This window comes from Solenopsis invicta, chromosome 5 (assembly GCF_016802725.1).
Source record: "Solenopsis invicta isolate M01_SB chromosome 5, UNIL_Sinv_3.0, whole genome shotgun sequence".
NCBI classification, from domain to species: domain Eukaryota; kingdom Metazoa; phylum Arthropoda; class Insecta; order Hymenoptera; family Formicidae; genus Solenopsis; species Solenopsis invicta.
In genome coordinates this window covers 17304175-17321071 of record NC_052668.1, presented here as the reverse complement: position 1 = coordinate 17321071, position 16897 = coordinate 17304175, and the positions used below count along the sequence as shown (strand labels likewise).

Here is a 16897-nt window from a genome sequence, read left to right as displayed (position 1 = left end):
AGCATAATTATAAAGCCTTTTGTCCATGACATTAGAGATCAGTCTCGAGAAATCCGAGATCTCGGATAAAGAGAAAATTTACCAATCGTATTTAAACAATTCAGTCAATCGATTAATGCGATTGGTCAATTTTCTCTCTGTCCGATTTCTAACATCGTGGACACTAGAGGTTTGTTCGCGTCGCATATTTTAACGTGCTTCAATGCATTTGCGACAAATGTATTGGAGCACGTTGGAATATATTGGAGCATGCGACGCGACAAACTTAAGGCTTAACATAAGATCGTTGGACCAATAATCATCCAGCATAAAGTCGCCATATTGATTTATATAATATTCTCATTGGTTCAATCTATACTATGACCGGTATTTATAATCGATTTTTATTTCAATAATAGGTTTGTTTATGTTGCTTGAAATTCCTAAAAACTTTTGCATTTCAAACGAGATATAAATATATATTTGAGCGTAGGAGAAAGAGAGAAAGACAACAAAGATATTACTGCAAAAGTGCAAGCAAGACAAATAGACTTATGGACTACACCTTAAATAATTTATTGACATTAATTTAAATACGCATATAGGTACAGCACTGTTACGTTGTTATTTTTTAATAAATATTATATTTAATTGTTATATTCGTGGTTGTTTGATTGTTACAAATGGCAGATTTGAGCAACCAATCAAAAATTGTTATCTAACTCCAAAATACTATTGACGTTTCTGATTGGCTATCGCAATCGCTTGATGGCTTCTACATACAGCAAAGCGTTAACGCGGTTGGCTAATCATCGTCTGCGTCTTCTGTGCGGAAGCCATAACGAGCGACGAGTATTCGCGGCGCATTGTAAATCGTCCCTAACTCTTCGTACAGGAACTCTAGTTGGAGAGGACAATTTTGCCGCGTGTGCGCGGGCGCGCGCGCGCGCACGCACCCTCCAGCCCTCTCCAGCAGCAGTGCGGAGATGCGTGCGTCGCGGTTGTCGCGGTGTGCTCGGAGATATGTATACGTGGTGTGTACGTGAGCGTACACATATATAGACGGTTTACCGCGGCACGGCTTCGCTTCGCTCCGCCACCGCGACGACGGTGTCCCGTCTTATCTGGCTTTCGTGTCGCGTAGCGTAGTGGAACGTCGCGACGTACATATGCCGGGAAACGGCGGCGGTGCGCGTATAAGCGCGTCGCCGGCGGCGCGCGCGGTCGTCAAGCCACCGCCGGCGCATTACTTGCACGAGCTGCCGGCCCAGGCCGAGGAGAGGCTGGAGCAGGTCTTCCAGCGCCTCGACCTCGATGGCAACGGTCGCATCGACGTGCACGATCTGTCGCAGGCGCTGCGCGACGTCGGCGTACATACTCAATACGCTCAGTACGCTCAGGTATTTATTCTACCTACATACTCGCCGATTCTATTCATGCACAGTATTGCGCAAGCGAGATTTTGGAAGATGAAAATTCCTTTTAATGGTGCTGTCACATCTACCCTTAGCACCCCCAGCTGTACTATTATACATTCTACGCTTGACGAGATACTCGAAATGTATCACATGTCTTACTGTGCTTCTTTTAAACGTATTGGCTTTTTTTTGTTTTATCGAAATTAGTATCGTTTCGGTTGATTGTTGTGAAGATGAAGATCAGAATCTTTGGCTAATTCTGTCTTTTGCACATAGAATGGAATAAGCATATGTGTCAAAAGAAGAACAAGACTGACGCATAAAAAGACGCATAAACTTGAGCTTATTGGATTACTGAGAAAAGATTAGTATTGAAGAGAAAATGGAATTTTTTCAAAAAGACTGATAAAAAAAAACCAAATAAAAAATAGATCTCTAGTTAGTGTTTTCTTGCATTTATGAAGAGGTGTAAAAAAGATACGAGAAATTGAAAGAATGAATGCATTGCTGACAAAGTGCACAAGGTGCAGTTGAAACGAGTAGATGTAAAGTCTACAGATATTTGCGTACAGTAACATTGTCATTCGGATTAAACATTTTTGGGTTAGGGACCCGTGCCTAAATCCGATTGTATTTTTTTTTTAATTTTTTAAATTTTTAACTTGTCATTTAAAATCCCGATTTAGAATTTATAAAATTCTTGAAACCGCGTTTCTTGGAATTTGCTACCTCCTTATCAATTACGTTCTTTAATTGTCGATTTTCGAAATTTTTGCAATTCGAAATTAATTTTTTGAATTGTTGGAAAATTTATTGAATTTTTAAGTGATGCACTTTTTGCTTATTTTGTTTTCTGTTTTTTTAATCGATTTTTTCAATATTTTTATGTTGAAAATTTTTAACTTGAAATTCTAAAAATTCGTACAATTTTTATTAATATCTCATACAGCACCAATTTTGATTGTTGTAAAGTTTTCTGAGAGATATCAAATTTCAAATTTCATGTGCAACAATTCTGAAAGAATTCTGCAAAATGTCAAATGTAAAATGCAACAGAAACATTTCTAAACTGAGTATATTACATGCAGTAAATTTGGAAACATACCCAAATAAAACAAGAACTCATAACATGAAATTAATTTCCAAATATTAAAAATTACTTTTCAATCAATTACGATTCATTTTATAATTACAACTATAATACATATAAATGTTAAATATCTATGTCATTTTAATGTTGTGACTTATTTGTGTTCTACAAGATACAAGGTTAATAATACCAGAGCAACTGATTGATACAATTGCGACACAATGTTTTTCATAATTGCACTATGTGACGACAATAATCAAAGCAATAGATTAGATCGTGTAATAAAACAGCAAATACCATTTGCTATAATGCTTTAAATTTAAGCTTCTTTTTTGATTTAGAAAAGATTATTTTGAGTTTTTTTTAAAGAAAAGTTGATGCATGTTAATGAAATATGGATAACATTCAAGTTCTTCAAATTTTCACTTTTTGTAAGATGTAAGTACAAAAATGTTACACAAAATATCATCTTATATATCTGATTCATTTTTTTGTTATGCATATTTCAGAAATAATATTTAAATTTATTACATTCAGGACATTACACATAATCAACAATATTTAAAAATATTTTATTTTAGGAACTTTTTGAATCAGTAAATTTTAGAAAGGTTGCAGATTTGTTCTCTAATCTTTCAGCAATTTTTCTATAAGATTTCAAGTCACAGACATTTTGCTATTCCATAACTGCTTCAAAAATGTTGCAGAAATTTCGCATAAGAAGTGTTTTATTTTTTAGTTGAATTTCTGCAATATTCCTCTGAAAATTTTTGCTGTATAAATATAGTACTTAAGAATAGATGTAGACAAATATTTATACAAGCGTTTCATATCATAAATGTATTTCTTAAACTTTTAAAAATTGCATAATGTATGCATTTTTTGCCTATAAATATTAACATAACTGAATAAATTTTAAGACATCTTTTAAATGACTTCAAAATGTTATAATGTTCTTTGGGATATCTGTAATATACAATTTTTTTTCTATCAATTATATTTTCTATGTTAAATTAAAACAGATGATTGTACGTATTTCTAAAATAATTTTCAATTTTATAGAAATTTCTGGCCAGATCAGATCGTACTAAAAGTGGCGATATCAGCTTGGCCGAATTTATACATTATGTTCGCGAACATGAGAAAAATTTGCGATTGCAGTTCTCCCATCTTGATAAGAATAAAGATGGTAAGCATACATTTAGTATGAATTATGCTAATTAATTCTGCAAAAAATTACGAATTTAAAATTCAAAAACTTCTCTGAATTTAAAATTATAATGTAAGACACTTTTTTAAAGTTTAATTTTATTTAATATTTATTTATATAATATATCAAAACGTTTATGAGAAACTAAATATTTTTTATATTATTTTTTTACCATTTTTTTTTATTTTTATGTAATTATTTACAGGCAAGATAGATTTAGAAGAATTGATAAGGGCTTTTAAGGAGCTGGGAGTAGAAATTGCGCAAGAGGAAGCAACAAAACTATTACAACGGTAAAATTCTATTGTAACAAATTAACAATTTTTTTCATCGAGTTATTTAAAATTTATTGTAATATGCGTTGATAAAGCATAGTTAAATAAGTTGTAATGAAAATTGTTAAGAAAACTACATTACTTATTACAAAATGATTGTGAAACATTCAATAAATGTTAAAAATTTTTATCAAATAATATTTTCGAATTTGTTATATGCGTATTAATGCATGCTTGTGTGTGTTTAAACGCTGATATTAGGAGATAATTTTAATATTATCATACTCTAATTATATGTATTATAAAATAAACTAATTGTTTGCATAGCATGGACCAAGATGGAAGTCTCAATGTTAGTTTCAACGAATGGCGGGACTTTCTCCTCTATGCGCCAAGTAGTACCTTGCTCGATATTATCGAGTATTGGCATCATACCACGGTGAGTATTTTATACAGTTTAATTTTTATACTAAAAAAGAGTATATAACATTAGAGTTAGTAATATATTAAGGTGCATGTATTATTCGAGTGTTTTGTGTGTCACCTATATTACCTATTACATTATTTAAATATTTGAGTAATATACGAGTATGAATCTGAACTATAATATTTTTATAATATTTTTGTAATAATTAGCTAATATATGCTATATATTTATATAAAAGGGTATGTAAGTCACATTTATTTTGTCTCATTTTATGCTATGTATACATACAGGGTGTTTATTAATGGTTGTCCCCATGTTTTACTATAGGAGCACGTATTTGTTATTTCTAATATAATAATATGTTAGAAATACATATCCGACGGTAAATCATGCTCCTATGGTAAAAAGTGGGTACAACCATTAATGAACATCTTGTATATGTTATATATACGAGATTTTCAATTTTGATAGACGTTGATGCTTTGAGAAGTATCCTGATAAAAATTCGGTCATATTATGAAAGTCAAATTTTCAGTAAGTTTATCTGACGAAATTACATGCAAGGTTTCATCAAGTGTTTCTTACGCTATGCCAGTGGTTCTCAACTGCAAAGATATTTTTATGTACCTATGTTTTATTTTCGTACTTTTTATAGATCTAAGTTTAGAAATTTATATGTATTACATATTAATTTACAGATAAACACGCATACGCATATGAATTAAAAATTTATATAATATCATATATATCATACATGTAATATGTATGTATATATAATACACACACAACACACACGAACACACACATCGTATATACATACGAAGGTTATATATGTATAAATTATTATTTGCATATATAAATATTTTATAAATTTCATAATTTACCGATCTAATTATTAATAGTTTTTAATACTAATAGTTAATAATTTTAATACTGAGTAACATATTGAATAGTTTAGTAATGATAATAATAAAAATCAGTGATATAACATTAAAAAACATTGTAAAAGCGTATAGTACATAATATTAAAAATAATTGTAGAATAATAATAGAATAACAGAAAAGAAGTGAAATTGAATAATATTAATTATTAAGCAACAACAGGATGTGACAGCATGTAATCATTATTATATAATGTTATGTAATGGAAGCAATACAATCTTAATCTCAATGTATATAGCAACTAGGGATGTGCGAATTATTCAAATATGAATTGAACCGAATTAGCTTAGGATCAAGCTCTCTATAATTCGAATTTAAACTAATCATACATTTTGAATCGAAGAAATTTGAATACGAATTACATATATTGACAATTTTATAAAATCATATTTAAAATAATTTTACATCATATAATTAATATTATTTTTCTTACAACATAAAAATCTTTCGTAATTATGTATATATTAATATTCAACGTAATAATAATAATAATAATAATAATATCGTTAATTCAAAGTAATCAACGATTTGATTCGATTTAATTCCACTTGATTAGTTTCGGATAAAATTTTTGATTCGATTCGGCGTTTCAAGAAACCCTGATGCGCACATCTTTAAGAGCAACCATAAAATTAGTTATAAGTCTACGAAAAATCAAAGTGTAGGAATTGAAATAAGTTAATTAATTATTAATAAGTTTGTCTTACGGTCGACTTACGCTTAGAACAAAATAATATTAATTATTAATCTTTGGCAAGTTACGTGGGGTTTTTTAGACTCAAGATGTACTTAAAAGCGTAAAATCTTTTCAAAAAATGCAGCGCCAGCGCTGTGTCCCTGTGAATATTAAAAGAAAAAAAATAACATTGCACTTTACTAAATCTGGAAGGTTTTTATTTCAGGCTCTCATGAACCCCACGTGACTGAACTTTTCTCTTTCACCCACGTTCCTTGTGAAAGGTTAATAGCAAATATTAATAAGTATAACACAATTATATGTTATGTAACAGACGAACTCAATCGATGTGTATAGCAACTGTAGAATTAGTATGTTATATTAAAGTGGAGACGACCGGATCATTAGTATTCTACTGAAAAAATCAAAGTGCAGATAGTGCGATTGAACTTAATAAGTTTGTCCTACCGTCGACTTGCGCTTGAGTAAACTTTGCACTGGGCACACGCAACGGCCGCCGACTTTGATCGTCATCGCGCGGGTATTTGCCTCGATGACGCGTGTGTCTCTGACGTCGATGGAATGACCGATGACGAGAGGGAGAGAAGGGTGCGGGCAGTCTAGCAGACGGAGGCGTACCCCATCATGAAGAAGAGGAGGGAGAGCGGTATCTCCGTGTCTCAGGGATTTTCCTCGTGCTTGCCTCGTCTCGTCAGTCTCGCTAACGGACTCCGAGCGGCCGAATCGTTGGTTCGCGGCTCGTTCCCCTTCTCTCTCCTCTCGCCGTTCGAGATCGGTCGGAAGACAGGTCTTACCTGCGAGCGGAGTGCACGTTTCTCTCCAGCCACGTGCGTCAGCGTTCTCGTCTCTCCCCCCTGGATCGTCCATCGGCGATCATTTTAGTCACTCGGTCAGTTGCCGGCGATTTTTGGATTGCCACATCACTCCGGACGATTCCCGTAAGTCGCCGGACCCAGCCGGATCTAAAGATAACGAGGCGGAGAACGAGGAGGGGAATTCTCGCAAGAATTTGCGCAACCCCGATCGGCACGAGTATATCTCGCTGGATAGAAAGTTCGAAAGTCGCGAAAGTGCAGGATTTCGTGGCGTGACACGAGTGAGGGGCACGAGTGTGCAAGCGCGATCGGACCTCATGGAGGAAGTGTAATTTTTATCAACCACGTGACTCATATAATATATCAGCGGACATATAACTCAATTGCGATAAATGAAGAGAGGAATTTGAGTGATCCGAAAGAAGCTGAATCGCATAATAGAAGATACAACCGAATAATGTAATGAAGTAAAGCAGATTTCCCTTCTAGAAAGATCCTTTTCAAGTGTAAAGGTAGAAAAGTTTGGAAGAAAAAAGAGGAAGACAAGTGGAAATCGTTAGAAGTGAATAGAAAGGGAAGAGAGGAGAAGTACAAAACGAATTGGAGGGAAGAGAAGCGTCTCAAACGAGTTAGAAAAAAAAAAGATAAGGAAGATACAGGAGAACACGCGATCAACTTCGTAGCGAAGAGAGCGACGAGCAGTGGTGGCCGACTTCATGCGGCGAGCGTGTGCGCGACCACATGATCCGCGATTACAGCTGATTGACCGCAGCATGTACGCCCTGAAGAAGCCGAGACTTCTCCAGCCCGATGGCGGTACTCTGTCCGCGTGTCAAGTGCGCGAGGAATTTCTACAGCGCTACCATGAGCTCTTGCAACGAGTAAGTAGAACGTGTTGGCAGGGACGATTGCCAATCGTCGATAGCCAATCGAGTGCCCGCCTGGGCTTTTACCGAGGCATTCCGCTTCGAAAGGCAAAAGAAAGTGTCAGGTGCGCGGCACAAGGTCGGCGCTTAGAGAGCGAAAGTGATTCTGGAATGTGAATCTCGAGAATTCATCTTTTACGCTCTCACACATGCATACAGAAAAAAGGAAATTCTTGTTTTGACGATGCCTCTACTTTCGATATGTTAATTAATGTTGGTTGCGTTTAGCAAAAGAGCAACCTTGCAACTGTTGCAAGATTCCTTAATATGACTGGTTTTTTCCTTTCTGTCGAAGATCTGAATACTAATAATATTAAAGAATTTTATAACAGTTGCGAAACTGTTTTTTCTACTGAATACAGCCATTGGAATGAGATTAATTAAGTATACAGCGTTAAACGGATACAACTTGCTGACATAAAGAATTTTGTATAGTTTCATCAAGAAAAATATATTCTCGTTATTTAGCAATTGTTTTTATATGTTGAGAGGAAAAAGTATGGAATAACAAATATCTTCAAAAATTAGAATTATGTAACATTATCAAAACAATTATATTGTGAGTTTTAGATGATTATTATGAATATTAAAGTAAAAAATATGTATACTTTTAATTTTAATATTATAATCATCCAATTTCAATATTATATATTAAAAATTAGATCATTATTACAATATTAAAATAAAAATATATGTATTTTTTACTTCAATGTTAATAATAATGTACACACACTCAAACTAAAATTCAAGATTATCAAATTTTTTAAAGAAGATTATATATAAACAAGAATACAGTTTTTGAAATCTATAACTATAATTATTAAATAGATTATATTAGTTTTAATTGTATATTCTTTTCGTACATACACATGCACACACATTAAAACATATATGTGCATGATAATATCAAACTTGAAAACTCGTTAGATACATATATATGTGCAGTTGCATGTGACCTGTCTGATGCATTTGTTATCAATTATTACTACTCAATTAGATATCAGATAGCGATGCAATTTATTCTCCAGCCAACTTTTAGTCGCTGTTGTTATCGTAGTAATGTGATAACGGTAATAAAGACTCTACAGTTTGGTGCACAGAAAGAATTTTTTCCTAGAACTTGCAAGGCAGTCGTGCGGCAACAAGAATTTTGCAGAATTTTATTTCTTATTTAATGAAATTTTACTTTTACTTTTATTATAATTTTAGTGAAATTTCATTAAAATTAAAATTTTACTAAAATTACAGTAAAATTTAATGAAAACTTAGTGAAATTTTATTAAAATTATATATTATATATAGTAAAATGCTTCCAATTCTATGTTATTTTTCATGATTATCATAAATTTTAAGAGAAAATTCTCTCTATGCACCAAAATAGAATACGACTCTAAATTAATCAAAGGGTTCAAAGTGCGCCGCTCCGTGTGGGATGTTTCATGTATCTTTTTGCTTCCGATATATCTGTTTTATTTTGAGTACGGAAACTGTGGCTTCAGAAGGAGCAGGCTTAGGAATTACCTGCAGACTGCCTGGCTCGTCGCCCAGTCGGATTCTAACAATAAGAGGATGCTGAGTAAACCTTTTTTAGTTCGCGGTCGATCTTATCGTTCGACGATTCGCGCGAGTCATTTTGCTTGAAATATTCTACCTTGTTTACGATATCACGTATTATTGCAACCGAGTTTGCAATGTCGCAGTAATGTCCCATCGTCGCACGAACAGCAAGTTTGATCGTCATTTCGCAAAATCATTACGTCACAGGTTATGACTACAAGATTAGCTAAAGGAGGTAGACCAAACAAACAAATAAACTTTCAATCTAATAGATTAAGTTTAACTTCATATCTCGAGTTCCATATAACGATGACTTGTAACAATGGCGTATTAAATACGCTTTATCTCCTCTGTCTTTGAATGAATTAAGAAATAACAGATGACTACTTTTGTTAAAAAATTGTATTATATCCATTTTTATCGATATAGATTAACTTTTATCTCGATTTCGAACTCACGCTTTTTCTAATGCGTAGAACTAGAAAAGATAATCGAACAAAATGAGATAAGTAAAGAATGAGATTAAGATCTATATAGATAAAGACAAGCATTAATGTATAAACGATTAAATAAAAAATTTGGTCAAGTTAGATTGGTAGAATTCAAGTTTTATTTTCGAAAATAAATGTGACATAACGTTTATATGATGTGAAGTTCAAAAGTACTCGCTCTGTGGATGCTATAGCAATCTCGATTTTTATTTTTGCAGATATTTATGTGATGAGAAAGAAAAAAACTTATATATTTATTACACAATAATATACTCTTTTAGCAAATAACTTTGATTATAAAATATTCAGACAGTATTATTAAAATTTTCATAAAAATAATTTTTATTGCTGTATAAATAGAGTTAAATAATGCATTAAAACTATATATTATATATGATGAATAATAAATATGAAGTTACTCACATGATGAATAAGATAGGAAGTTTTATGAAAGCATATCTCACAGATAATTAAAGGTTCTTTTTATAAACGCCGATTCATTAGTTTAAATTACCGTCCTTTGTATTACAACACGCTTTAGTTTTGTAACAGAATATTTGTAACACAATAGCGTCATTGTATATGGATCCGTTTACCTTTGGTGAAACATAACATACAATATCCGCGATCGATAAGCGATTCAAGTGATCCACATACATGGCGTGACGAATTCAAGAAGATAGTCGACAAATAATCTTATCAACTAGTCGATCGATATTTGCATTAAAGGTCAGGTAAAGGCTACGTTTCGATATTCACTGTCAGATAAATGGCTCGTGTTTAACAGAAAAAGCAGCTTTGTATGAATTTTTAATATAATTGATTTTTGCTCTTAGTTCCTGTCCGATTTGAATGTATAAATCAATCATATTAAAGGCTCTTACAACAGTTGCAAAGTTGCTTTTTTTTTTGCTAAAGCCATGTATAACGTACGTTGACAATATACAGCGTATGTTACGTGCACTATAGATTTTCAGCGCTGGCAATGAATATCAGAATGCAAACATAATTGCTGGTTCGAAAAAAAGATAAACAAAAATGTTTGTAAAAATATAAATTCTGTCAATTCCCACAAAAAGAAAGACAAAGGATAAAAACAGATAAAGGTACATTTACTAATAAATTCATTAATAACTACGTACTCTTAAATAATTACCGTAAATGTTATCAGAGAAATTAGATTAACTCTTTGAAATACGGTGCAACATATGTGTCAAAACATTCAAAAATTAAAAATTATTTCTTTTATTCTTATTTTTTTGCAACTCTTGTACTCCAGTAGGATTTTGAATCACTGAATCCAAATCTGAAATTACAATTTCAAAATTCACAATGATTGACTTAATATAGCGGCTCAAAGCTATATTTTGATTTTGTGTAAAATACTCTCTAAAATCTTTGGAGTGGAATCCCGCTCTAAAAGTGTGAAAATCCTGCCAGTCTTGATAAAAAGTGGCAGGATTTTCACACTTTTAGAGTGGAATTCCACTCTTTTAGATGAAATTCCACTCTAAAAAATTTAGAGAGTATATACTATCAATATATTAAAACTTGATATCCGGGAGTTTTTGGGTTCACTGATTTCGAATGAGGTCACAATTTACAAAAAATTTTATATTCTCAAGATAATGGATCAAAAATCTTAAAAAAATTGTTGGATTTACATTAATTATTCTTTATTAATATTTTATTAATGTATGATCTAGTAACTTGGTACAAATCTATAAATTTACGTAGAATTATTTTTTTCCACAAAATGGAAAGACTTGTTCAAATAATACATTTACGCGAATATGTTAAGTGTGTAAATGGCACATACATAAGTGATACGACGTAGCTGTGATAATATGCGTATTACTTGAGCTTATCGGAAGCTACTTGAAATAAAACGAAGCAGTGAAAATTCGAGTACTTTTGTAACTATATTTATCAGTGCCTGTTTAAAAAAAAAAAATTTATTTACTAATCTGATACCTGTACTAAATGATTTTATTCAATTTTAATTTAATCAATAGTTTGATAATTGTGCGTTCAATAATGATGGGCGACTTTTTTTTTTATTTACAGTATATGGATATCGGGGAGGACATCGGTGTCCCCGAAGAGTTCACGAAGGGTGAGATGGTGTCGGGAATGTGGTGGCGACATTTAGTATCTGGCGGAATAGCAGGTGCGGTATCACGTACCTGTACCGCACCCCTAGACCGTATCAAAGTCTATCTACAAGTAAGCATTTGCATGATTCTCTTTTTATTTACTTGATTGATAAATCTTTGAATCTATTACTCTTACACTTACTAATGTACATTTTTATGGTCATGTACAATTTATAAAAATATAATGTAATATATATATTTCAAAAATTATTAGAGACAAGTTACATATGTATATTTTTTATTATGTAATCTATGTATATAGATTAATAAAATATCAAGATTCATAATTTGTTATGCATTGTACGTACGAAACGATTCATTTATGATAACGCGTTAAGCGAGCGAATAAATTTGTCTAGTTTGCTTTAATACGACGAGAGAATCGTCCGATCATCCTTGCAGGTCCACGGCACACGACACTGCAATATCATGAGTTGCTTCAGGTACATGTTGCGCGAGGGTGGCATTAGCAGCCTATGGCGCGGCAATGGCATTAACGTGCTCAAGATTGGCCCGGAAACCGCGCTCAAGTTTATGGCGTACGAGCAAGTGAAGCGGGCGATCAAAGCGGACGACGAAGCGCGCGAGCTTGAACTCTACCAGCGATTTTGCGCCGGCTCCATGGCCGGTGGTATCAGTCAGTCGGCTATTTATCCTCTCGAGGTATGTTTCTACTTATCTTGTGATTTATGCTTTTTTACATTGAACATTTATGATGTTAGACACATGAGACGTATAAATTTTTTGTACAACACGGTTCTTGTTTTAGCATTGATAATACACACACAGGAATTATTGAAGATTGAATTTACAAACATTTTAGAGAATAGATTTCAAGAAAAGTCTACTTTTGTTAAGAAACTTGTCCTTCGACTTATTTTTAATCTTTCGCAAAACACATGGATAAAAGCCAAAATCACGTGAGGTTCACAACATCCTGAAATGAAAAGAGCAAAAACAAAAAAGACGCGAACTGTTATTGTCAGACGTAACTGCTTAAAAATGCGTCGAAAGAAACTCAAGTTTCTTAATAAAAATTGTTTGTTGATTTTTGTTAAGATTATCCTCTAAAATTTATCCTAGAAGTTCTGAAACACCTTATATACATATAATAAGAAATTATTTGAAGAGAAATAGAATACAAAAATATAAGTAAACATATGTAATAATTTTGTAGGTGCTGAAAACAAGACTCGCATTACGAAAAACCGGCGAATTTAACGGTATGGTGGACGCAGCTAAAAAAATATACAGACAAGGCGGTTTGAAATCCTTCTACAGAGGCTATGTACCTAATCTGATAGGAATACTTCCCTACGCTGGCATCGATTTAGCCGTCTACGAAGTAAGTTTTTACTGAAAAAAGTTTTGCATTATTTTCTTCATTTTATAACTATTACAAGAACATAAATTTAATTTCACAATATTTAAATTTATGCAATTCATTGTTGTAATTTGAGTAATGTCGAGATAAAATTTTTAAATTTTATCGATGATTTCGATATGATCATTTGAAAGGAGCATATGTTTGCAGACGCTGAAGAACACTTACTTACGTACACACGACAAGAAGGAACAGCCGGCATTTTGGATTCTATTGCTGTGTGGCACCGCGTCGAGTACGGCCGGTCAAGTATGCTCGTATCCGCTAGCGTTAGTGCGGACGCGACTACAAGCCGAGATTGCACCCGATCGTTCGCCTAACACTATGATTGGCGTCTTCAAGGACATCCTCAACCGCGAGGGAATACGCGGTTTGTACCGCGGTCTCACGCCTAATTTTCTCAAGGTATCGATAATAAATTATATTGATTTTTGAAGAACTTTTATAGGATTTTTCTAATTGAATTTGTAGAAATGTACTTGATTTATTGTGAAGCTTTATATAAATATTATAACTTCGCTAATGTTAATTTTGTTTTTTACTTAAATATAATAATTGTCATAAATTGAAGAATTTAATATTTGTGAATTCCTATAAGCTCGATTATTACTAAATGTAAAAATATATTTCTTTCACAGGTTGCACCCGCTGTATCTATTAGCTACGTAGTATATGAGCATTTCCGACAAGCGTTGGGTGTCAACATGACGTGATGAACATGCATGCTAGGTGACTGATTAATTCAATTAACTTATTCTCTCTCTCCTCTCTCTCTATCCTTCTCTCTTCACTCGTTATAAATAATCGACATGGCGAATGATTATTTGGCGATAAGACGCATTCGTTCGTTCGTCTTTCCTCAAAAAAAAAAAAGAAAGAAAATGGCGGTGTTTATTTATTGTTATCGCTAACATAAGAAATTTCTTCGATTAATCGAGCATTATATCTCGCAGTTTTTCAAATAATTTATTAAGATTTTAATATATTTTTAATATTTTAATATTAATAAATTAGATAAAAATAATGCGAATCAAAATATAATTGATTGTCTAGCAATTGCTGTTGTATAGATTGTTATTATTATGACGCAATGATGCTTTATTTCAGCAAGTAAATACAGTACAAAGAATGTCTTGCGTGTAAGAAAAGTATTACGTGTAGTCTTTTTGTAAACAAATTACGAGCAAGTTTTGAGTGGACAGCGATCAAAGGAGGAAAGGCCAGTTCTCGATTATTTAGTATAAAAACGTATTTTATCGGCGGAAACGTTTAAGTCATCATCAACATTCAATCAAGAATTTGCATATTATATAAATTAGTATTATAATTATTATTTACTCAATTAATTTATTTCATTTCCATAAAAGTTTTAATTTTTTATTATTATAGCTTAACAGTATAAAAATAGTAATCACATAATATTTATGTGACTATTCATTAATTAAATAAAAATATTTTAAGTTTCTATGTCCTATAAGATTATTTCAGAAATAAAAGATTGTGAGATCAGTTTTTGACTTGAGTGCCAGCAGAAATACGTTTTGTATAATATGTAAACGTGATTTAATGTCGACCTAAGGGATTCCGTTTTAATTAGAAGAATGGAGGATCGAATTATACATTGACACTGTGATATGTATATGACTGTAAACTTTTCCGCATGATTTATCAACACCATACTTTGTAAATTATAAGATTATTGCTCCACAAAATTATGTAAAGTAATTTGATTCCATTGAAATACTAAGCATTTTGTATGAAATAAACCATTTTTAATGTGTAATTTTGTTACAAAATAACATTTTTTTTTACTTGATCCTCAGGTTTTAAAGATGTCATTTCATATTTTTTAATTAGAATAGAAACATAAATTTCTTGTAATGAATAAAACAAAATCTTATATTTATATAATTTTTTTAACAATATCTTTTTTATATAAAGTATAACATTTTTTTAAGCTCAAAACACAATTAAAATTTTATTTTTCATATTTTTTAAAATGTTCTACAAGATATTCTATTGAGATATATTTGTACAGATATATACACAGGAAAATTAATTCTATATTTTTATTCTTTTTTTGTTCTTTTTATTAAATTCAATTATATATATTTTTTTATAAATAGAAAAATAAATATTAAAGCTTAAAATAACTGAAAAAGAATTTTTAACATGTGCGTGGATGTATAATACATGCATTCATGAAATTCTTGATCAGAACTATTAGTTAGTTTTAAATTTCTTTTCAATATTTATTTTTCTCCTATATATAAAAAAATATATTTCAGTATATGTTATAAATTTATATTATTTCTTAGACTTTTATTAAGAGTTAAAAAGAAAACAAATAATGACTCACTGGATCAAGATTCTCACATAATTCGGCGGTAATAATCGCTATATTGTTGTGAATCATGCGGCGCTCGGTTTTCATTTCAATCTTGTTAGTACTTCGTATATACACTCAATTTCACCGGCCGTTGCGATTTACTATTATATATTCCGGTTACTACGATTCATTCCCCTAGATAAGTTTTATGAACTTACAAACTATGTATATTATGTATTTACATGTATTATAAACATGTACAGTTAGACAAACATGTTGTTTATCACCGAATATTTGGGGAATAACGGTGACTCGTACACGATAAATACACCAATTGCCTTCAAGGACAACACGATAACGATAAACTCTGGACAAGAAATACTTAATTTTATTTAAATGTTTTAATTTGATCAAAATTCAAATAGAAAACCCCCAAAAAAGAACTAATAAAAATATAATACATTACATTGCGGTTATAGAATCTTCTTTCAAATTAAAATTTCTACACGTCAACTTCTAAATCTTCGGTGACGATGATTTTTACACAATAATTTTATTTTAGAAGATTAGTGAAATATTTATCGTGAATGAGTTATTGGATCGGACGTGATTGATATTTTTTTTTATAGCAAAAATGTAAATGATAATTTATGTGTGTACATATGTGACATTACACATATATGTATATATATATATATATATATATATATATATATACACATACATAGTGTACATGTTATTTGCTATTTATTATTGATTGTGCAAATTAATACAGTATAGGTACACACTTTTGCACGTTTTTATTATACCGAATATCTTGAAAAAAGAATTAGTGAATAAAATAGTTACTGTTATTATTTATCATGAAATTATTATATTAAGTATATCGGTTATTTGAACAACAAAAATTTGCAATAAAACGAGAGGTTCTAGAACTGAATATATCAAAACAATAAAGAACAACGTGTACATAAACGATCTTTGATTTATTATTCATCTTCAAAATCATTCCTTAAATTCTCATAGGAGACCTGACAACAAGATCCGTAATTAACTTGTTGTGAAGATTGATGAAACAGTGAAAATCACAGATAATATCCGGAATAATGTATAAAAGGAAACCGTACTCCAGTTCCATAATATCCTGTACATGGCGGAATATTAAATAAAATCACAGGTTAATAAAAAAAATGTGATCCTA

General features: G+C 31.6%; 1 protein-coding gene across 3 annotated transcripts; it reads left to right on the top strand.

Annotated features, from left to right (window-relative positions):
- Positions 1–971: 971 nt before the first annotated feature.
- Positions 972–16553, top strand: LOC105205794 (calcium-binding mitochondrial carrier protein SCaMC-2). Of its 3 annotated transcripts, XM_011175304.3 has the most exons (9): positions 972–1379; positions 3550–3676; positions 3903–3990; positions 4300–4411; positions 11895–12053; positions 12386–12646; positions 13161–13328; positions 13518–13772; positions 14006–16553. In XM_011175304.3, exons 1-9 carry the CDS (start codon positions 1149–1151, stop codon positions 14078–14080), a joined length of 1476 nt encoding a protein of 491 aa, XP_011173606.1. In that variant the 5' UTR covers positions 972–1148; the 3' UTR covers positions 14081–16553. The 3 variants fall into 3 exon arrangements, with proteins under 3 accessions (XP_011173606.1, XP_011173609.1, XP_011173608.1); XM_011175307.3 differs by lacking the exon at positions 3550–3676 and having other exon boundaries at positions 1194–1379; XM_011175306.3 differs by lacking the exons at positions 972–1379; positions 3550–3676; positions 3903–3990; positions 4300–4411 and adding an exon at positions 5860–7734.
- Positions 16554–16897: the final 344 nt, after the last annotated feature.

What these genes read in the sequence shown, in the direction of transcription:
- LOC105205794 (XM_011175304.3), top strand. Translation starts at nt 1,149, where the DNA reads ATGCCGGGAAACGGCGGCGGTGCGCGTATAAGCGCGTCGCCGGCGGCG. An exon ending in GCAACAAAACTATTACAACG is followed by an intron (nt 3,991 to 4,299) that starts GTAAAATTCTAT and finishes TTGTTTGCATAG; the next exon opens with CATGGACCAAGATGGAAGTC. An exon ending in CGGCTATTTATCCTCTCGAG is followed by an intron (nt 12,647 to 13,160) that starts GTATGTTTCTAC and finishes ATAATTTTGTAG; the next exon opens with GTGCTGAAAACAAGACTCGC.